Here is a 24013-nt window from a genome sequence, read left to right on the forward strand (position 1 = left end):
TATCACAATAAAGACACCGGGAAACTTTCTTTAGCAAGACGACTACTTTTTAGGCCAAGAATGAGAATCATGAACGAGTTCAAACTTTGAAATTTTCGAAACAAACCTTGATTATTTCTGAGTGCTGAATTAACCACCTCCATGAGACGAGCGACGTGTCGGCTTTTGCCAGACATGCAGGACGCCTGTTCCATTATGACTACAATGTCCACACCACGAGGTACTTCAAACCAGCCATAATGCCTGAAGCTGACTCCTTCTGAGGTGGCACATCGTACTGCAGAAAAAGCAAAATTACCAATAAAACGTCTTTTCACTTCCAGTATAAAATCATTTCTAATCCAAAGGAATGCAATTCAGGAATCACAAAACTTTCCATGTTGGGTTTTTATAATAGAAAGAAAATTACAAAAGAAGGAAAATTATCCAGCACTTCTGCTATTAGCTCTAACATTTATCAGACCACATAAGGAGTGTGATGTTATTTAGTGAGCAGACTCCTGTGGCATTATCAGGGCAATGAAAATGGTATCAGTGTTCAAGTTTGCAAGTTCACTTACCGCATTCCCGTGGTATTTCCAGCCACGTCAGACCGGCGTGTTTGCAAGCTTCTACGTAAGCCTGGAACGCGCTGCACCTCTTCTCCTTAACTTCTTCCCAGGTGAGGTCACCGCATACAGAATTGACACATGCTTTGTAGAATGGCTCTGGGTTAACCTGAGGTTAATCAGAAAATATTGACCTAATTAGCTTTCACCTTATTTTACATTCTCTACCTGTTTTAACCTCACATTTTTATATTTAATTCAGCGAATACACATCACAATCCGTTGACTGGTTTCCAAATAAAATGACCGACCCAAACATTCAATAAGCTTTCAACTTCTTGTCTTAGTGAAAAGCGTGACACCCATAGATGGCAAATGTGTTGTTTCTGTTGTTGAGAATATGAAGAAGTTGCTGGCTTTAGTTCACAATTTTGAATAGTGAGCTCTGAAAGCTAAGGCCAATCTTGTTTGAACAGACCTGAAGTTAGTCATAGGGCTATGCTTTGCTCTAACAACACTCGATCTATTATCTATTATCTTTGCTATCTGTCAGCATGAAGTAGATGGCTGCAGTATGTGGCACAGGCCTGGTTAAATGTGCATGCTGCAGTGGCACAGGCCTGGATAAATGTGCATGCTGCAGTGGCACAGGCCTGGATAAATGTGCATGCTGCAGTGGCTCAGGCCTGGATAAATGTGCATGCTGCAGTGGCACAGGCCTGGATAAATGTGCATGCTGCAGTGGCACAGGCCTGGATAAATGTGCATGCTGCAGTGGCACAGGCCTGGATAAATGTGCATGCTGCAGTGGCACAGGCCTGGATAAATGTGCATGCTGCAGTGGCACAGGCCTGGATAAATGTGCATGCTGCAGTGGCACAGGCCTGGATAAATGTGCATGCTGCAGTGGCTCAGGCCTGGATAAATGTGCATGCTGCAGTGGCACAGGCCTGGATAAATGTGCATGCTGCAGTGGCACAGGCCTGGATAAATGTGCATGCTGCAGTGGCACAGGCCTGGATAAATGTGCATGCTGCAGTGGCTTAGGCCTGGATAAATGTGCATGTTGCAGTGGCACAGGCCTGGATAAATGTGCATGTACGATTTGATATTTAGTAACCAGTGAAATACTGAACATACTTTAGGATACATCTTACAAATTAGTTCACATGCAAGCTCAAGACATGAACACAGGCAGCTTCAGAGGAGAAACATTCAGGTTGTTCTCAAGGGGAACTTCTGTCAATGAGTAAATGTACAGTCTGAACTGTACTGGTCTACCAGGAGTTATTGTGTGGTGTGGAGCAGCACTTCATGTGACATGCACAACCAGCAATTTTATTCTGTCATTAAGTCCTACATATCTTGATAAGCTTTTGTAATATATTATGAATCCATTCGAGATGCTGCAAAGAGAACATTGACATCAAACATCATCCCCATCAAGCAAAACATCTCAATAAGCAGTTAACGCATTGTGACAAAACACCGAGCACTTACAGCGGGATGGCCAGTGCTGGCAGGACCAAGGCCATCTAAGAACATCCAAGCACATTCCTTGTTTTCTTCAATGGACGGTGTGTCATCGCAAGTGATTGATTTGTCCAAGTGGGTGTCGCACTTCTTGCCGATCTCCCAGCTGCGGGCAAATTCATCAACGTGGGTAGTGACAACACCGCTCGACTTGAGAAGGTCGTCGTGGGGTTCGTAGTTGAAATTTCCAAACAGGCCGGCCGTCTTTCCGAAGTAAAAGATACTGATCTGTACCTGGAATATGTCATTGAGGACGTTGTAGGACGCCTTGAATCCCTTACTGCTGGTGATGTAAATCTTTGAGTAGTCCCGAGTGATCTCTGCTGTTCTGGTAGAGAAGGGGAGCTCCAAGATGTCGCCATCTGAGTAGACCTGCCATTGCAAACGATAAAATCTCATTTACGCACTGCTTGTTCTAGGCTCTGATCTCAATAATAACTATACCTCTAATAAATTAAAAACATTAATGATTAAAACAGAAAAAGAAATACAAAGTTTTATCCTGACAAAAACATGAACGTTTTATCTTTCACAAATTTAAAAAAACAGGTTTTTGTATTTTGATTGGTAATTTCGGCAAATCCTGTATTACCAGTGGCGGCGCCAGTGGTACTTGATTAATGGGGGATCCCTCCACTGGCCCCCACCCCTCACCCCCTCTTCTTTACATCCAATTTGATATATTAAGATGATAAATTATTAGAATAACAGACTTCTACACCTTCCAGGCCCTTCACCCCCTGGCCACACATTTAACATTGACATGCAAAATGGCAGGTCTCTGATGCAGTATTTTAACGTTGATATCGTCCAAACAGGAATAATAAAAGATGAGAAATTCTCAGCTTGTTTTCATGAGCAAGTTGTTCATCACATCATCACTATCTCATAGGGAAAAAGATAATGCGTGGATTTGCTTCCATCTCCATGAAACCCTTGAAAAATTGTCTTCAGTTTACCCTTCCGTCTTTGATTTCAAATGTGTTTCCATCCGAGATGACTGTGAACGATTTGCTCATCACGCCCTCCTTGCGGCTGTATTCGACAGCGATTGTGAAGTTGTTGTCGACAAAATCTTGGGCCAGCATGAAGCTGCACTTCCCAGCATAAACGTAATGAGTTCCGTCAAAGGTCTTATAGTGCTGATCTCCCAACAACATGGCCTCACCTGAAAACAGAGAGAACAGAGATTTAATGACTTTTCATTCTTTATCTCTGGTTTATTTTTTCTTTGTTTTCATTTTCCATCAATTCTCATCCTTATTCTTTCTTCCTTTCTTTGGAGACAAACGTAGCAATTTTTTCCCACACATAGACTTTATACAATTCAACACTCCAGGAACAGTCTAGTACAAAAATTCCACTTTTTGACACAATGACAGCACTTTATGCCACCCAAAAATGAGCAAATTCTTTTGAAGATTAAGAAAAAGAAAATTACAGCATCTGATTTTTGTCACTTAACTTTGCCTGATACAACCATTATCACTTTCAGATAATCTACCCTACTTTCAGATATTCTACCCCACTTTCAACTATTCTACCCAACTTTCAGATAATCTACCCCACTTTCACCCATCTTACCCACATCACATGCTAATTTATGCACAGAGAACAATTGGACAGCTGAAGTCTTTGGATGAAAAAAACAAAAAAACATTTAGTAAACTACATATTTCTTGTAGGTATTTGTACAGGATTGTCCTGAGGAAGACTTAAGCCCTTCGGTGGTTAACCAACCTGCCAAACTACTCATTCCCTATATATGTATATAAACCCACCTTTCGGACTCTGACTAGCAAACATGTCATAGAGGGCAGTGTTGATGATTCCGTTCCACTGCCACACGTCTAAAAGTTCCAAGTTAGATGCCCCTGTGTTATAGTACTCATCCCAGTACAATTCTGCTACATCATAATAGTACTCCATCACAAGTTCGCTGTTATTGTACAACTGGGATTTGAACTGCCTTGCGTCTGCGATCAGTGGAAACTCCTCTGCCAGTCGCAGTCCCAAGATCTTGATTCCACTCAGGGGATCGTTCACAGGAAGGGAGACAAGGTCGTCAAAACGTTGGTCGGTGAAGAGCCAAACTTCTATTCTGCCGTCCTCGATGTTGGCAAGATATTTGTAGCCGTTGAACTGATCGATCGCCCACTCTTTCAGCTCCTGAATTTTATCGCTCAATTCGATTCGGGCACTTTCAAAGAAGTTGTCCAGAAGTTTGAATTGCATCTCGTGAGTTGCAAAGACAGGCTGAAAGAATAAAGGAAAGAATACTACGTGAAAAAACACATGCATACGGAGGAAATATTTTACGTTACATTGGTTTGTTTTTTAATTTTCTCGAAAGAAATGATGTCTTTCAACATATATATATATATATATCACATCATATACTTAACTAAACTATCATCATACTGCTACTCGGAGTTTCACGGGTACGGCCTGCACACCGATCATCAGGCAACTGAACAACATAGGCTATCTCGGCTTCAGGCGTGTGTGTTTACGGTTGCCATGGCGACAGTGCGATAACAGCTCTGTTCTTTTGTTGATGCATCTGTCGTTCAATTGAAGCTGGCCATAATACAATTGAAAGACAGATGCATATATATAAATATATATATATATATATATATATATATATAGATATATATATATAAATATATATATAATGTAATTTATATATTTTTATTTTAATATAAATACGATCAGTAATGTAGAGACCATCTCCCTGGTCTCTACAGATCATAGGACTTACAGCAGATCTGACAAGATGAAAGTTTGACATCATTCTCCTAAATGCACTCGCATCTTTTTCCTTCAGCAAATTGGATTGTTCCCTCTCTTCTCTCAGGACTTCCAGTCTGTCTTCGATATCGCTTTGGACGTCTATCATCGTGCTGCCGAGGTTGGCAGTGTCTCTGAACATGGGTGATAGTTGATATGCCAAAACCATGTTGTCCCATTCTTCATGATTAATCATACCTACAAAACATTACAACAAAAAAACAGTCAAAACAAGAGCCCAACAGGCAGTATGGTTTTCCAAGTGGAATATTATAGCGCTGTATGTCATCACCCAATATCATAATTAATTTATGCTTAAATGTACCAGCTTTTAACCAACAACTGTATTCCAAGTTTGGATACAATCTGATTTAAGGTTGTGGAGTTACTGCAATTTTAATGTGTTGGGGGAATTTAACGGGCTCGCATCACTAATTATTTCCTGTTAGACAATCAATTTGGTATCATCAGATGATGAATTCTGCAGGAAAACAGCTGTGGGACTGGAGACCGGGACAAAAAACTTGCGCGTAAGAGAGGAAAGTACCTCCACCACATTTGTTCCTCTTACATTTACATGATAGATAAGATGGCAAGGTTCACATGTCACTTTTTCCACCTAGAGTACTTCTGCATCATGACACGACACAATCTTCCCGAGAACAGTTCCCACTCTCCCCCCACCCACCCTCCCTCCATCTTTCCCCTCAGAACACCCAGCAGGCGACCATGAAAATTTGCCTTCGGGTTCCTAAATGTCAGACGATTCGTGAAGGGAAGGTTTTATCATACCGCTCATTGTTTCCAGGAATTCTTCCCATCTTAGCTTGACGTCCTCTCTGGCACTCTCCCAGTTGGTACGCATCCAATCTATCTCAATATCCGACCAACTCCACAGTAGTTCTGCCTTCTCCCTCTTCCAAGAATCGATCATTTCTCTGTCCTGTTCCAGGCTTTCACCCAGCATGTCATTCAGATCCATGTATTCTTCGGCGACGGCCCCCAAGATGGACAGTTGATATCCGGTCAAGACTATTTGAACTCTCTTTTTTGTTAAGAAACAAGAATGTAAGGGAAAGTGTTTATTGTTTAGTTTAGTACTATTCCCCAAGGGTTTAGCAACCCCAATGGAAGTATTCTACTTATAGATAGCATATATTCAAAGACATTAATGAATGCCAATTCATAAAATTTTCAAATGAGGTAAAAACATCTTCTTGGTGACAGTGAAATACTTGTTTGAGGATTGGGCATTGGTGACCACAATTTGACAATTTTTTCTAGCATATTTGAGTCATGTACTACTGACCACTTACCTTAAAGTAATTTTTGGAACCCTCACTGATTTGGTATCTGATGGTTTCAAGGTGACCACTGCCACTACTCGTCATGTCTTCATACTCTGCCACCAGAGGAGCCAGGTTTGATCGGCTCGTCTCGGCAAACTCTTCAAATTTACGCTGTCAAAGAAACGTAACAACGTGATGTCAAATGAACAAACCAACGATGCAAAGAACGATAAAAAAGTCTTGCTTATTGATACATCTTTTTCTGTTTGGGTTATAAACTTTCAGGATATCCTTCTAGACTCATACAATTACTCAAGTAAGATTACAAAGACTCACTCCTGGGAATGTTTACACCAAATGATCATTAATTACGAAGACAATCATGATTATGAGACTTTGAAAAATGAAAAGTTCTCTTTTATAACAAAAATGGATTATTTCTTCACTTTTGGGGGGATGCTGGGGGGGGGAGACTAAAAAGCACCTAAAGGATATGTGCTATACTGCTGTATGGAATATTACTAGCACTCAAATGCTCCTTTTTCTTGGCATTCGACTACGACATTCAAGAGGTATCTGCTTCAAGTCATTCTGCAAAGAATTACCTGGATGGTGCTTCTCTGCATTCTATAGTTGTCTCTGATCTCTTCCATCCTCTCTCGGATGCCCTCGCCTGTCTCTCGCAATCGTTGGATCAATTCATCGTTCCTCAGTGTGGTGCGTTCCATGTAAGAAGAGAAACCGTCTCGAATGACTCTGCCGATCTCTTGGTATCTTTCCCAGGTCACCTCGCGATTTTCCCTCATGGCTTCGAGACGTTCCACAGCAGCCTCCTGATGAAAAATCACAGGTGACAAAATAACACTTCAGATACTGAGCATTCCAAACATTGTTCTGACTGACCCTTAAACAGGTGTGTGTTTTGTGTTTTTTTATATTTATTTTTTTATGAAGCAAGTTGTAAATCCAGGAAATGATATTTCAGAATAACTTAAATAAGTATACAAATATATATTATAACAATAGCTGTGTTAAAATATTGACAGTCTTGATACCAACATCCTTATGGAAAACAAAGGTGACAAAATATTTGTTGGTGCAAGACTTTTGAAATTTACGTCAAATAATGACTCTGCTTTCCTCAGAGTTTAAAGTAGCAAAATAAACTTGAACACCACTGTGAACATATTTCAGTACGAAACAAAAAACATAGCTTTTGGAGGTCATAGTTTTACAGAATCAACTCAAGATGCTGCTTAAAGTTGTGAAATCTTACTCGAATTGTCATAGGCCATGTGGTCTCCCAGGTGAGTAGATTGTAAAGGGTATGTGGATCCCAGACGGAGATAGTGTGCTGAGCATTCAATGCACCATTCTTGGTCAGTGTCGTCTGGATGGCGGAGTCATTCAGATAACTGGTATGAAACTTGTGTTCACCTATCGGGGGGAGGGGGGAAACATTTCATAAATTCACTATGACATGGGTAATAGGTCACGGCCTGTACTACAGACTTAAGGCTTCTGTTCCAGGGGAATATTAAAGATTGCTCACAATTCAAAGAAAAATGTTTGCAGAGTTTCTCCACGACATAGATAGAAACTGTTATTCACATAAAACGTTTCTGTTTACAACAAAATGCTACACATCTTTGCGTATATATAAATGTTACAATGCGGATTAACTGTATGAAAATTTCTTTCTCTTTATGAAAGATCGTTTGTTCTTAGAATTAATCATGAGATAATGCAATTGGCAATCTGGGCATCTTGTATGGCATCAAGTTTCCCTATGGTACACCAGGAATAAATGATAAATAATATCCTGGAATCTACAATGAGACAAAATCTAATAAAAAACACAGTTCTAATGTTAAAGTGCTAGACACCAATGCATTTTGAGTACGAAGTTTGTACAATTTTACCAGGTAATTTTGTGATGCCGTACCCTGTGTGTCTGATACCCTGTTTATTTTCCCCTGTGTACTGACACATTGCATACATAGTACTATTGTGTTCTATCAAATGATACGTTGAATCACACCCTGGGACTCAAAGTTGTACTTTGCAGTCCCTGATTGAGTAAATGCACTCACTTCAGGGCTTTAGCAAATAGAAAAAGAGTAATATTATGAAGGGAGTTGGGAAGGTCTTAGAGGAGGTGGTCCCTCCCTCCCCAAAGGCAAAGATTTTTCTGATAGGAAATATATTTATACAAAACTACTGGTACATTTTTCCAGCTTTTACCAGCAAAGGAATCCAAAAGTTATCTCTTATCAGTAAAATAATCAATTTCTAACATTTTCTATAATATTTTTTTTTTGGCTATTAGATTTGGTTCGATTCACTTCCGTTGATTGGACCATTTTATGTGCGTCAAAACGATACTGTTTTCTTTCTTTAGTTTGACATAACTTTCATCCATCGGTGCATTCAGTGTGAAGAAAGGTGTAACTGGCTGAAATCTATATACAATGATCAAATTGTCCTTTTACGCGGACACCATCGAACATACCTGCTTTAGTTTCAAAGATGACATCTAACAGATCCTTGTTAAAGTTACATTGTACATTAAACGGACGCTTCACATTATTGATGTTGATTGAGGTTTCCATACGATAACTGCACTCTGATTCCGATGTTCGGTTGAAAACGTTACCCCTGATAATGATATCGTTAACTGGACCAAGACCCTACAATGAAGAGGAGAGGAAAAGAAAATGTATGTGCATGGAAAGCAAGGATTCCACGCAATAAAATTCCTCTTTACAATATAAACTGTGGCAAAAATTGTTTGAGCGTGGAAAACAAGGATTCCACGCTATTAAATTCCTCTTTACAATATAAACTGTTGCAAAAATTGTTTGTGCGTAAAAAACAAGGATTCCTTGCAATAAACTTCCTCTTTACAATATAAACTGTTGCAAAAATTGTATGTGCATGGAAAACAAGGATTCCATGCAATAAACTTCCTCTTTACAATATAAACTGTGGCAACCTGATGTTTACAAGTTCATGTTTGTTTATCATTATCATCAATACTAAAATAATCATAAAATATTCTAGGATACACCTTCAAAACTATCCCTCAATACTGATTTCTCTCAATTGTAATACCTCTATAGGGGGATGGGGAGGGGGTATGGACCAACTCATTATCCACTGAGGCAACCCTCAGACCCAATTCACTATTCACAGTAGTATACTTTAGCAAGCGGGTTCCTCAAGAGCCTGTCCAATATCGTTGATCATCTTTCAGTTCATTATCACTGATGCCTTATCGAGTGAAGTCGTCCAACACAATGCTCGTTGTTCACAATCATTTATCATTACACCTTCATCGATTCTGCTGCTGCTGTTGCTTTTGAAAATCAACAATTTTCCATGACCTGCTGCCGATACTTCTCCTGGATCTATTTTACAACCATCTGAACTTACGTGGAACGTCAGCTCCTTTGTTGCCTTGTCCAGATCGATTTCTATCCCAAGGTGAGCGGGTCCCTCCAAGTCTGGAATGGAACAGTCAGCTTCCAGGCCAAAGTAAGTACTTGCATCGTTGTTTAGGATACTCCTACATCATGGATTTATTTTTAAAAAAAGGATATATATAGGTAATCTTCCAAAGTGAGACATGGATGTTACTTCTATGACATACAAATGGGATATTTGTTTCACCGTTAAATTAAGGGAGATAAAATCCTGAATAATTGACAGCATCCAACCAATGCCTCCTTCAGTAAGACAATTCACTGCTAAAAACAAAAAAAACAAGGCTGATGTCCTAGATTGTCCTACATCCTGGAGCTAGTGTTCCTCACTCCCCCCCCCCAAATAAAAGACCCACCCACTCCCCCCACCCCCAATCTCAACTCTTCCATCCCTAATAACTTTCAAGTTCCAATACGTCCAAACTAAACAAGGCTTGTCAAAAATGGGATGGCATTCTTTGGGGGTCTCATTGTGTATTTATAACATGGTACATCAAAACAGAAGCCTAGCATCGCAGGTAAGTGTGTGGCAAATGCCGACTTTAAGGTATTACACAATGGGTCTCTATGATGCTCTGTACCTTCAACAAGAAACATTTCAAAGTAAACGTTTTCCCCCTACATTTCCACCTACAGTTAATTAAGCCTTATTACAATCCAAGTCTTAAATCTGGTAGGTATTCGGTCGAAGGAAAAGCTTACATGATGGACGTAAGATCGAAGCCACTAGGATCATGTTCAAAGGAGAGTTCAAAGTCAGTAAACTCAGAGTATTGTTTAGCATCCAAACTGAGTTCTGCATGTTCCTGATGGTCCCCATCGTTCATATCAAAGACTACGTTTGTCTTGACGTGACTGTCGCCTGGAAAGGTCAGGTTGCTGGCAACACTGAACCTCTGTAAATAAAGAAGATACAGATTACCAAATAGCTGGACAACAGCAAGTGACTTTATGTGATTACACACACACACATACATATGCATGCAAGTTCATGGCAGATATATTCAGAATATATATTCAGAACAAATTTTTCTTCAGGATGATCTGATGGGAAGGCAATGTTTTACGCAACCAGCTGACTTGCATATTGATGCATGCCCCCCCCCCCCCAAATAGCTTATATTGGTTTTGTGTATATTACTGGCTTGGAGGTGGGGAGGTGGGAGGGGAGGGGATTGTCATCAATTGTGTTCATCAACCTATTAAGAACAACTCCAAAATTCAGTGACTCATACCTTGCCTTGCTGCAGAGTAGCAGCAACAGATGTGATGTAGTTAGGCTTGCCACCTGTCTCTTGTTCTGAGTGAGTAATCTCAAAGGTTGAAGCATCATCTTGTCCATGGTCGTATTCAACCTGCAAAATGAGGTCAACAAATATGCGAAACATAAATAAAGAGAGAAGGCAATAAACAATGAAGTATGTATTTTTTTTTTTTTAATTTATCTTTCAATATTCTTAGACACACAAAGTCCCATACAAATATAAGCTCACAACCTGAATTGTCAACTTTTATTCCAATAAACAACAAATGTTAAACTTGAAAAAACGGTAGTAAGAACTCTGGACTATCACATCCGATTCACCAAACACCATCTCATTAACATTCTACCAAACACCCTCTCATTTAACATTCACATGGTAGTAAGAACAAGGAAGTTGTCTATGCTAGTTTAATTGCAATCTGACTTTGGTAAGAAAAGTTGTTCACCGAATGTTGAGAGCTTAGTAGAAATCAGCAAGCCCAACTTTTCTTTTGACAACCCAACGTTGAATGCATCTTCTTTCAAAATATTATCCACCAGAAATATACGATACCATACGATATATGGCCATGAGTATGGTAGTACGTCAGGGAGGGAATGGGTCAGTCACTGGGGGATCATTTTCATCTTTGGTATATTCTTAACTACTCTCTACTACATTGACATTTAACTGATAATACAGAGGGGTAGAGTTGGGTAAGATGGGGCTTTAACAGGGTATACGTCTGCAGATGTGAGGAATTGGGGGGGGGGGGGTGGGGGGTGGTATAGGTATGTTCAAACAGGGGTATTCACATGTTTCCTTACACTCATATCTACCAGGTTAAATACAAAATCAGCATATACGATAGCTTACAACACCAACCAAATAAATTTTAAATCAATCTGCTTCTTGGAAGTGAAGACTAAAAAAAAACCAATTGAGGAAAATAGTAATGAGGCTCTATCGAGATAAAGATGGACTTGATACTCACACTGAACATTAGCTGAGGTCCTGCCTTGGACAGAGAGTAGTCCAAACTGTACTCGGGAAGGAGATGAATGGTCCTAAGAGGTTGCACCAACACGAGACTGCCCTCTACGAGGAGATTCTCCTCTGTATTCTGTACGGAGGATACGGAACTGATGGTCAGCTGTTGATTAGATTCGGGTCCCCAGAAGAAGGACAGGGAGCCAGACTTGAGTGGTATGTTGTTAGGGTCACTTAGACTTTCCTCCCTCAGAATGTGCATACCAAAGTGATGGAGGCTCGGAATGACTGATGTGGGGAGCTTGACGCGGACTCCAATGTTGTCTGCATTCAGGACTCTAGGACTTTCGTTGGTGATGCTCCTTGTTACGTTGAAATGGAACTGAGATAACAAGATATGGATGAGAAGTTATCATAATGCATTATAAACAGATAAATCACAATTCGCAGTGAGAGATAGAAGTACTGGTATCGTTAGCCTTTAACTAGGGAGATAATAATAATAATAATAATAATAATAATAATAATAATAATAATAATAATAATAATAATAATAATAATAATAATAATAATAATAATAATAATAATAATAATAATAATAATAATAATAATAATAATAATAATAATCATAATAATAATAATAGTAATAATAATAATAATAATAATAATAATAATAATAATAATAATCATAATAATAATCATAATAATAATAATCATAATAATAATAGTAGTAATAATAATAATAATAATAATAATAATCATAATAATAATAATAATAGTAATCATAATAATAATCATAATAATAATAATAATAATCATAATAATAATAATAATAATAGCTTCATTTCCCATTTTAACGCCCATGCATTCTGCTTAATTACAAATGTACAAAGTTACAGACTGTATTTGAGCCAAAGGAGACTATGTTGCCACATTATTCACTTGTAGTTAATTATTAAATCTGGTTCAACTATATAAACTAGCATCATCTGGTCTGGACTTCCAAGAGAAACAGATTTCTATTCATTCCTGCAATCACAATTAAAGTTCATGCAATGCAATGACTTAAACATGAAGATTTCACAGTGCAAAGTAAGCCAAGGACATGTACATTCTGCTCATGAAGTGTTATAGATTAAGGCCACATGTTGTATTTTGTTTGCAAGGCAACACAATTTCTAAATTACTTTTTCTGTGCAACATTGACTTTAAAAGAGAAAAATTTAAGAAAAAAAAAATGGATCGTACTCAAACAATTTCTTGATCATTGTAAATTTGCTTTAATAATAGAGTGAATTTGGTCAAGACTGACTACTGATGTTTCTTAGAGCAGACCCTTTCAAGACCGAAATATGCGTGCCGTTCGCGTCTATTCGAGTGTGAAAGAACTTAGGCTGCAGAGGCAACCAAAACACTGCCAATCAAGGTGACTTTTCTCCTTTACTCGTTTAATTCTATTTCGCGAGTAAGAAATGCTCTGTGATATGATTTCAAAATGGGGCTATTATTCTTCAGCAATCTAATATTAATAGGAATGAAAGAAGTTAACACATCATCAGCACAGGTGTATTGTTGATGCAAGAAAGATAGACTCACCAAGGGTTCGTCGAGAACGTTGAAGAAGACGACGAAACCGACGTTGTCCACGTCCTTCTCCATGTCGATACCGCATTTGACCGGCCATTCTGGGGCATAGATAGAAGAGGCAGACAAGCCGACGTGAGTCCTGAAGGTGTCCTCAACCTGGATGGATGTATCCAGGTCAATTCTAAATCGGACCTCTTCTGGGTTCGCCAGCTGCACGAAGTAGTCCAATCCGTGTTCGTTACGGGTCAGCCCGGTGGTGAGGATGAGGGTCTTGCCAGGTCCAGAGACCTGCAAGAATAGCTGGTGATCCTTACCATGAAGGGTTTCATCCGTGGTCACCTTGAGATTGATATCCACCAGTGTCATGTCAAAATCAAAGGAAGCTACCTCGACTGTCAAGTGGGGGTTGAAGAGGTGACCTTGGGACACCGCGTGGTCCAGCTTGAGACTGCCCCTCTGGAAGGGAGCGTTAACCGATGTGGTAAAGATGAAGCCACCGGCGTTCTCTTTCTTCTCCAGGGCGACTGAAGAGATGAAGTGGATACCAGCGCCGTATTCAACGTCCAAGGTGAAGTCGAAGTCACAATCTTCTGACTTGAGTGTGACCTCAACAGAGTTTTTGTGGTATGGAGCTGTAGTATTGACACGTATGGCAATGTTCCTGGCCGACCCTTCAGTTTGCTTGGTGACTCTGGTCTCGATTCCAAACACCTTCTCTTCTGACCCTTCGGTCAGCATGGACCAAGAGAGTCCACCTTTTCCGCTTCCGACCTTGGTCTGTACAAATCCATTGAGTTTGCCGGTCGACATGGGCGATGTGAGTGTGACCGTAGCGCTGCCCGTCATTCCCTCGGACTGGTGACTTTCTTTCTCCACACGAATTGACCAAGTATTTCCCTCTGGTAGGAGGGTAAAGGAGAGGGTTGAATCAAAACCCATGGCATCTTCCTTCTCCAGGTTAAAGCCCACCTTGAAATCAGATAGTACGTGGAATGGGGTGTTGACGGTGAGTGACCCGGACCCACCTGTGCCTCCATTGCCCTTGCTGCCAGTTCCTTCCACCATGAACAAGGACTCGTCGTCGGAGCTGATGGTCAGACGAGCAGTGCCTTCACCTTCGGCTCTGACCAGAGAAAACTCGACTCCACGGGTGGACATCTCGGGGAGAGTGATTATGGCATTAACATTAACCCCCCCGGTCTCTTGTGTCTTGGAATATGACACGGTGGCCATGACTTTCCTATCTTCCTGCCACTGTACGGTAGTCGTAGCTGACACATCAGAATTCTCTCTGTTCCAGACCTGGCTAATTCTCTTTATAGATCCTGGAGTGCTCAATGAAACTTCAAAGCTTCCCGACTTGCCGGCATCATTCCTCTCGTGAACCAACCCCAGGCTGGTTCCGACCAAGGTGACGGGTGTCGACGGTTCTTTATCTACAACTTGGATGCTGAAATCTGTCATTCCAATTTGGCTTTGCAAGCTCTGAGAGAGAACCAAGTGGGTGCCTTGGTTGGGGTGCTGCAGAGTCACAGTAAAGCTGTTGGTCAGAGCATCGTCAGTTTGTTCCACCGCCATGGAATGAGTAAGGATGAGCTGCAAGAGGAAGATGCAGAGGTTAAGAAATGGTAAATATAGCAGAAATCATTTAATATGCAACATGTCAAGGAAAGTCCCTGCAGCAGCAAGCAGCAGGATCTCTAAAGACCATCTCTTAAGACCAGCAGTGCCTTATATGTGAAACCACAGAGCAAAAAAGATTGTGTGCTTGAAACTGCAGCCGCCCTCACAGTGTCCTGCTTTTAACAAATTTCAAATAGCAGGTTTGATGCTTGAGCAAACAAGAGTGTTTCATCTAAATCATAAAACAGTTGAATAGTTAAAAAGTACATTCAACACTATAACATGTCTAAAATCAAAACGACAGTGTTCAAAGAAGTCATTTAAGTCCGTACCAATAATTTCCTGGCTTGTACCAATCATTCACAGTTGAGTCACTGTGCTATGGCAAAGTCAAGAATATAGCAGTGCTTTCCCTGGCTTGTGTGGAGTCCCACACTTGAGTCACTGTGTTATGTTGGACTCAATACCAGTTAATTCCTGACTCATGAAGTGCTAATGAAGACTTCAAAGTATTCTTTCTGTACTTTAAAAGGCGTTAAATTACACAGTTTCAGCCACTTTAGCTAAAAAATTCAAATTGCTGAAATGACTCTACTGGCTAGCATCTAGTTCTCACTGGCATTCAACTGAATAACAACACACATCAGTTAATACTGTACAGGCTATTGAGAGCAGCCCAATGATAATATCTGCTGTTAACAAACAGAAAAATATAGGGGATTTTGTTTAAGTATAGAAATCATGCTGATTCTTTGACTGACAATTATTAACCAGCTTACCTTGTGTTTGAGATGCCCCCAGTGCCTTTTTGTGTTCTACTGACAAATGGCTTAATCACCGGAAGTTGGTCAAGAAATAACCCAAATTTCTTCGAGGACTGTGTTAGTTTATCTCTTTCTTTTTTTTCTTCTTCTTACGTTGCAGAAACCCATAGGGCATAAGCGCAACGAGGCAATGGAGATAAAGTGCCTTGCCCAAGGACCCAACGCAGTGATCTAGCCAGGGCTTGAACCTGTAATCCTTAGATCACAAGTCCACTGCCTTAACCACTTGACCACAACGCCCCCCATTCTCTTCTCTCTTCTCACACCTATCGATTGATCATCTTCTTCTTTTATTTATGCCTCTAAATTTTGTCAGGGTTGGTGACAGGGAAATCAGAGTGTGCCATATAGAGGGTACCATTTTCATTTGGGCCTGCACCAGAAATATTTTTCCCTTTTAGCGAATACCCATCCTTCTAACATCGTCAACAGACGACTACATTTCTTACCTTTTTGTTGCCACTGCAGCTTGTCTGTCCGTAACAGAACTTGAGAGTACTTTGTGATTCCAAGCCATCAGCCAGGATTTCACCATCGATACGGAAGCTCGATTCGGGAGAATTTGAGAACTCGCAGGAGAGGAAGAAATCTTGATGGATATCCTGGAGTGAGCAGATGACAAGACGACATGTAACAAAAGAATCCATTATGGAAACATTGCTTTGATAATGAAGCACAAATAGTTGTTAAGAATAGACATCTGAGGTGTTGTGTTTGGGAACTATTGCAAATCTCGTTTTGATTAAAGAGATTTTCCTTATATGTTGGAATTATTCAGCAACTTTAGGTCAAACTCACATGCTCATAGCATGTTGTATTGTGGAGATATGAATTCTGTGATTTGGCAACAAGAGAGGAAATGATGTCATTACTGGAGGTCAACTGGAACTGTTTTTGCTTTTCCCCCTTTGATAAAATACTCCACTCACTTATTCACAAAAGGAAAATAATCCTTTCTTCCAAAAAAGTTTCATTTAAAATTAAATTCTTAATACACAAAATATTGCCAGCAAAGCAAACATTCAAAATTGATCACATTTTAAGGATAAATCATCGAGAAACCTATAATGGGAGATTAAAGTTTTATCAGAGACATCTGCCGTGACGACATCACGGACCACCCCTGCAAGAATCAAAGGTTTAACCCTGTCAAAAAAAGGTTTAATCAACCATATCTGGAGTTATGAACAAGATATTAAAATAATGAGGGTTTCAACTAAAAGTATGCCATATTTTTTGTCTTTCAAGATGGCTGTTAAAATTGCTTTTGACTGGAATATTCCCTTCAGTAGATTGGAAAAACTAACAATTGACCAAAAGCATTCACTATGCTTCTTCTTTAATTCTTCACTAGACTTTCAGTAAGTCAGATTACATTTTAACATTTGAGTGTCAAACATTGCAATATTGACTGGCAATGGGATTTTTGTTTTTCATAAGGTAGGTTTATAAAAGGCCAAGATCAATAGATGAGAATTTGATCAAATGAATGTTGGCCATGAAAAGAATCTAATAACCTGAAGTGCAACTGCAAATGTGAAAATACTTTTCCCAAGAATGTCTGGACTGGTGTCTTACCTCTTGGCCACGGGAATTGTGTTTGGCAGCTATCGTCAGAGATCTGGTTCCCCCAAACAAGGACTCTTTGCTGAGGGTTGCATCAAGTGTGATGACAGAGTCCTTGACCTGGACAACCGATGCGATTGACCCGTCCATGTATTCACCGCCGATGGTTAGATCAGTTGTGTAACGGGATTTCTTGTTACCCTGGATTTTGGTGATGTCACCTACCAAAAGCAAGTTAACAACATTTTAATACGTATACGTATATCTCGCTGTATTCTCAGAGGAATTTAAAAATAAATAAATACAAACTAAGAGAAAACGAAAAATGCAAAACAAACTGGGACACTATAAATAAATTTGAATTGTTTGGCTAGAATCAGATTGGAAACTTAATGGAAACATATCCTGTACTTCACCAACAGAGCTATCCAGCCCTTAGGTTGTGGTGATCCTTATATAGTCCAGCTATGAAGGTATCTAAGTAACATGATTCTTCCCTTCATAAGCTATAACCACAAAATACTGAACATGTAGGCCAACGACATTACATCCAGCCACGAGAGGTAGCGAAGGTATCGTCCTTCCTAAAGGGCCAAGTGAGAGGCACAGCAAGATGTCATGTCAGTTATGTAAGTAACAAATATGACTTTTCCCATCCACAGGCTGTAACATAATCGTGGATTAGACCTGGCAAGAGGAACAAGCTAAGAAATGGCCACTTACCATCAACGGTGATAAACTTCCTGGTCTCACCCTGGAAGCTCACGTCGAGTCGTACACCGGTAGGCGTGTTGATGACAGATCCCAATAACTGCAGAGTGCCAAACTGAGGGGAGTGGATCCTCATGGTGGGGTAGTAGTTTGTTTCGTCACCAGTCATAGATTTCTCAAAGTTGAAATACATGGAGTAAACTGAGTCTTCGTTGACCGTCCACGTCACCTGAACTCGTTGGTGGTTTTCTTCATTGGTGCGGCTCGCTGGAAGCAAAAAAAGAGACGCCGTCAGGATGAGATCTTTGGTTAGGGCCAATTGTCTGACGTCGACTAGAACAGCTAATAATCTATGCATATACTGCAAAGTACCAAAACCTATTGATTTTCGATTTTTCGTCCACTGTGGCAAAATGAATAAACTAAAGTATTGGATAGTAGGCAACATAAAACTTCAAAAAAAATTCTCAAATAGTGCACCTTTTGAGTGTTTCATATGAATCTTCACTGATCAAAAGTATGGACCATATTGGTAAGCGACTTCAGTATGATGGGTCAGCATTCAGTACAAAAGGCCTATTATACTTAAATATATACAGCCCCATTTAAATTTATACTCTTCATTCTTCAATTGAATGATGTTATTATGCAGATTATGCAAGTTAAAGTTGCATTGAAGACATTTTCTAAATAATCTTCATTAAATTGATTCTTATATATATACTCTTTATATATCTGAAAACCTATGAAAGAACCACCATTTGGACTCGTTATCCACTCTTTTAAGGCCATACCTTCCAAATGGCTGATATGATGGGGGCAAGTTAAGTCAGCAGTGAATTCCCTACTCAACCGGTTGAAGCTCCAGTCGAGTCCGTAGGTCCTCTGTCGCTGAGTGTTGGGAGTACCGAACATCAAATGAAAGTTATCTGTCTCTTCTTTCTGGTTCTCGACCATTTTCTGAGGAGAGAAGAAATCGTCCACTCAAATAGTCTTCGTTTCAAGGACCTTCATATATGAAATGATGATGTCATCAACAACAATCTTTTCACTGACATCCTTTCAAAGAGAGTTCAAACACTTTTAACTTGATTCCATATATGCTAGATAGGGTAGTCCCAACCACTTTGATCTTACGCCTTACGTCAGCCTTTAAACAATAAGAAGAAGAAGAACATATAAACCACAGGCATACATCCTCACTCATACAAAACACAAACTGAAGGTGATAAGTACCCTGTCTAGGCTGTACGATACATCCACATCGAAGGTGGTTAGGTCCTCTTCCACTTTCTCTGCAGTCAGAATAAATTCATGTGTACCACTCATAGGGGTCTGGAAATAAACAAAAACAATTTATCAAACAAAAACAGCCAAATTATAAAACCATGATTTTAACTTTCCAATCCAAATTTCAAATGAAGTGGTATTTGCCTTCGTTTAGTTACAAAACCTACTGTGACAATAAACAACATTTGGTATGTTACATTTTACCCATAAAATCTTCTCATATATTCCATTTCATGTGATAACTCACTCAGGGAAGACATTGAATCCATGTTTGAAAAAGTTCTACAAAACTTAACAATATTAGGTACGAAATTCGAAAATTTCTTCAACAGTCTCTTGAAGACTTCCGCTAGTATTTTTTACATTTGAGCTTTCAAGACTGCAGTCGAGACCTTCATACTCTCTAGGTAACCTCACCTGGTTCTTGGGACAATCATAGCCTGGGCTAGCACCATACATGGCAGCAATTTCACAGGTGATATTGAATGCACTAGAAGACACAAGGGGGCCACTGATGTGTCGGAGGATTACCAAACTGTTCTTGAAGCAGATCGGTTTCTCTATCGGTATTCAAACATTTCAAGCCGTACCTCCGGAACACAGATGGGCAGCAGGGTGCAAAGCCCACAGGCAACATTTCTACAGCTTGTTTGCGTTTGTAATCATTTTATGACACAGATAACATGAAATCTGTATACACTTTGCAGAATTTGTGTTGGGGCCTGGGGAGTACTGGTGACAGGATGTTTCAACAAACCAGATGGACATATATTACATATGAAACCTAAGATGATATTTTGTTTGACCAAATAATGTAATATTCCCATTTTACAAGGCTTTCAAAAGTCTTGTTCATCAATTCCCTGCCCGCCCCTGCTGTTTTGGAACCTAACAATATACGGTAAAAAATTTGACAATTTCTGAAAACGTCTCTTAAAGACTTCTCCTCATATTTTTGCATTTGAGCTTTCAAAACTGCCAGAAAACAAGAACCTAAATCTATCTAAATCATCTGTACAGGTTGACATCCAACCTACCTGATGCATCTCGTCCAGGTGATATTTGCTCTCTCCACAGACCTGGAATCCGATAGCATCCTCAAGATATTCTCCCGTGCATATCTTTTCCTGAGTCAAAGGAAGGACTGACGTTGGGATTATGTCCATTTTCTCTTGATGTAAGAAGAAGACCTTTGAGCTGAGACAGACACGAGGGGGGAAAATATTTCAATTTATTGTCACTGTAAAAGAGGTGAAATAGTTATTCCAGAGTAAACTGGTCAGCATAATCTCCCAAACTTTCCTTTCGTATGTGGTGCCCTCCTAAGTACTTTTAATCATTTGGAAAGCCAATAAAAGATATTGCCTAATTGCAACAGTCTATACAGTCTACTGTACAAGGGTACTAGAGGTAATGCAGACCTGGCATATGGAAGAACTTTTATGTGTCACACTTGAAGAACAGGTTCAACTTATTTGACATTATTGGGTTCATTGTTGCAGACTGAATAATTTTTTTTTTTTTTAAAAGGTTTGTTTTTTTCCAGTCACTCCAGAAAACATAGCTATGTTATTAAGGGATGCTACACTATGTACATTTCAATAACTGTCCTTTCTCAAAATAGTTTATCTTGATTTGTAGCCTACCTTCCTTTTATAAATTAGAATAGAAATGATTACACATAATGAACACAATGACAAGTAACATGTTTATCTCATTCAGACACTGGAACACAAAAGCCCAAACTTGGTAGGTATGACACCTAATTTGATGAAATGGTCCTTGTACGAAATTAGCTGAACAATCATGAAAGATGCACTTTTACAAACTTATGGTACTATTCTTTCTTCTTTTCTTCATTAAAATACAAACCTTATGGATACAAGCTCCTGTTTCTGTTCTGGTGCTCTCATCTGCAGTTTAAGGTTGCCACCGTCATAGGCAATCTTGCCACTCAGAGATGTGGCAGTGTGGGCAGCTAGCTCATAATTAACACCAATCCTTGCACAGTGAGCATCCACTTCCATAAGGCAACTCACATCAGCTGACGCACTGTGAAATTCAAATGAGGAAAAACATACAAATTTTCGCCATGGGAACATGTTATTTCTGGCTCTGATGTAAACTGCTTTGGCATTTTAATCACTCCACACACCTCCCCCAACACCCCTTTCCACCCCACTTCCAACAACCTTCATCCCAATCCCCCAACACCCCCCACACTCCCATTGTGGTCAATTTTCCGTCTTTCCTGTTATCAGGCGGTTGTTGTTTTCCTTTTTCAGATTTTTTTTTGTCCATTCCGATATGACCTGCTCCAAAAGTGTTGCTTTCTTCAAGTCTCTCCTCTTCACGAGGTTAATTTTACAATATAAAGCTAAATCAAAATAAAATAAAACTGTTAGCAAACTGCTTATCCACTAGAGAGCCTGTGTAAATAGAATGTGTAAAAGTAAGTTGGCCTGACGTTTTCGATCCTAGCAGGATCTTCTTCAGAGGCTAAATGACAAGTAACAGTAACAGAAGAGACAAAAACATGCACAGAATACAACAAAATAAAGCTGTTATGTTTATAGCACTTGTCTTGTCTTTACCTTGGCTCAACTGTTCCATCAATTTCAAATGACTTGGGATCCATTGCCAGGCCCAGGATGTTCAATTTTCCACTGGCTTTCAATCTCTGTGTAGAGGAGACGTTGACTGACATCCTCAGCTCCAAACCGTTAACGAGAGGAACGGACAGTTTGTGTTCGGCCACAGTCATACCTTGGCTGATTTCATATGTCTCTCCTACGGCCAGCATAGCAAGTTTCTATTGATGACAGGTGAAGAAAATGGGGGAAAAAATATAGTGTTGCACCGGCGATGATCGTTTGGGAGCATATCAGTATGGCTAAGATTTAGCCTCTATGCCGATAACGGCAAAACCGATATTGAACATTTTTATGATCACAACCAGGCCACTTCTTGTTACTTGCAATGATTTATCAGTCTTTCTTTAGCCTCAATTTCGATTTCGATTAAGAGCCGGTGGTTAATTATGCCGATCAGCTGGTCAAATGAAACAAGACGCAAGTTCTGAAAAATATTTACCGATAACGATCTGTAGAAAATGCTAGCACACAGTTTCATGCATATCAAGTTGGTGGGGATTATGATCATTCATTTCCAGAAAGGTTAGGACTAGTGCTATTATATAATACACAATGCACAATTCTGATCAAATGAAATAAACAGTTCAACATGTCACAACTTAAGTTTCTGAACTAATTGCTGTGATATTAGTCATTTCCTGGGACGTTATTTTAACCAATATAAAAATGATCTTCAGAGGGGGAGCCTTGCTGGGACAGAAACAACACAACATATAAAGGTTTGACTTACAGTTATATACTCCTCAGGTGTTTTGGTAGCAAACATTTCTTTAAAGTCTTCAGTATCATAGAACGTGACTGCATTACCAAACATCTTGAGGTAGACATGGCCATCAGCCTCACTTCCTTCAAGCATTTCAAACTGGATGAATTCAAAAATAGAATAAAAGGAAAAAATGGAAAAGTTTTCTTCTGTCGTTCACAGAGAACGACAGGTGAGTCAAAAGTAGGAACAGTGAAAAAGCTTCCAATCTGCACCAGGATACAAACTCCTGCTCCTAATAGATATGGATGTACGCTACTACTAGGATATGGATTTTATGTCCCAGTCGTTCGATATTGGTACAAGGTAGAATCGTAACTATCATCTGTGCAACGACACTAGTCCTGTACTGTGACATGCATATAAAGACATAATGATAGGAAGGGTGAGAAGTTTTCCATCAGTTTTCACTCACATCTTCAATTAAATTTCTCATTTTGGTTTCTTTGATGAGAGATCGTCGTTGGCGAGATTCTTCTTCTCCTCCTTCGTCTTTACCGGAAGCAAAGACCGACTCGAGAAGACGCTCTAGCCCTTCGACGCGACCACCAAGCTGAGAAAAAGAAGGCATGAAAGAAAGAGAAAAAGAAATAGAAAATGAGGGGAAGGGGGAATTGAAACAAAAATTGTCAAAACTATCCTTTGTTTTTTCCAGGATTTGTCAAACATATTTCAGAAAGGAATTTTTTTCCACTGAGCAAATTCCTGAGGACGATCCATTAAATGATAAAATAACCAGGTATTAAAGAGGAAAATAGCCCATTTTAAACCATGTATACACTTTCATTCAGGAACAATTGCCACTTGAAACATAGCAGCTCTGCAGCAAAAACAAAGCCAATGGCTGTTGATACCTTGCAAAAGGTTGATGTCTTGGAAATAGATCATTATCTGTTTTGCAAGGGAGTATTCTTTCATTTACATCTGAATTACAAAGTAAAGCACACTTTCTTTGTAAAGACACGGCTGCAATTTTGCAAAAATTCAAGGGAAATCCCAGTAGCAGAAGATGATTGCTAAATTTATAATAATATTTGCTGTGATTTTCTTTTTGTCTTTCTTTATATTAAAGTTAACTTCTCATAGCATCTTGTAAGAAGATGATATCAAGTC

General features: G+C 39.5%; 1 protein-coding gene across 1 annotated transcript in view; it reads right to left on the bottom strand.

Moving 5' to 3' along the window:
* LOC139973485 (uncharacterized) overlaps positions 1 to 24013 on the bottom strand; it is a 60955-nt gene that overhangs the window by 14116 nt on the left and 22826 nt on the right. Inside the window, exons 14-39 of the mRNA XM_071980214.1 lie at positions 23316 to 23453; positions 22868 to 22999; positions 22078 to 22295; positions 21356 to 21535; positions 20521 to 20680; positions 19430 to 19528; positions 18988 to 19153; positions 18206 to 18460; positions 17495 to 17703; positions 16366 to 16518; positions 13479 to 15065; positions 11887 to 12264; positions 10884 to 11003; positions 10351 to 10544; positions 9599 to 9731; positions 8676 to 8853; positions 7440 to 7600; positions 6769 to 6996; positions 6191 to 6334; positions 5667 to 5919; positions 4846 to 5072; positions 3863 to 4337; positions 3041 to 3249; positions 2049 to 2453; positions 561 to 717; positions 107 to 277 (exon numbers count right to left, since the gene is read on the bottom strand). Of these exons, the coding sequence (XP_071836315.1) occupies positions 107 to 277; positions 561 to 717; positions 2049 to 2453; positions 3041 to 3249; positions 3863 to 4337; positions 4846 to 5072; positions 5667 to 5919; positions 6191 to 6334; positions 6769 to 6996; positions 7440 to 7600; positions 8676 to 8853; positions 9599 to 9731; positions 10351 to 10544; positions 10884 to 11003; positions 11887 to 12264; positions 13479 to 15065; positions 16366 to 16518; positions 17495 to 17703; positions 18206 to 18460; positions 18988 to 19153; positions 19430 to 19528; positions 20521 to 20680; positions 21356 to 21535; positions 22078 to 22295; positions 22868 to 22999; positions 23316 to 23453 (6730 nt within the window). The remainder of the gene's footprint in view (positions 1 to 106; positions 278 to 560; positions 718 to 2048; positions 2454 to 3040; positions 3250 to 3862; positions 4338 to 4845; positions 5073 to 5666; positions 5920 to 6190; positions 6335 to 6768; positions 6997 to 7439; positions 7601 to 8675; positions 8854 to 9598; positions 9732 to 10350; positions 10545 to 10883; positions 11004 to 11886; positions 12265 to 13478; positions 15066 to 16365; positions 16519 to 17494; positions 17704 to 18205; positions 18461 to 18987; positions 19154 to 19429; positions 19529 to 20520; positions 20681 to 21355; positions 21536 to 22077; positions 22296 to 22867; positions 23000 to 23315; positions 23454 to 24013) is intronic.

The sequence above is a fragment of the Apostichopus japonicus genome, chromosome 2 (assembly GCF_037975245.1).
Source record: "Apostichopus japonicus isolate 1M-3 chromosome 2, ASM3797524v1, whole genome shotgun sequence".
NCBI classification, from domain to species: Eukaryota; Metazoa; Echinodermata; class Holothuroidea; order Aspidochirotida; family Stichopodidae; genus Apostichopus; species Apostichopus japonicus.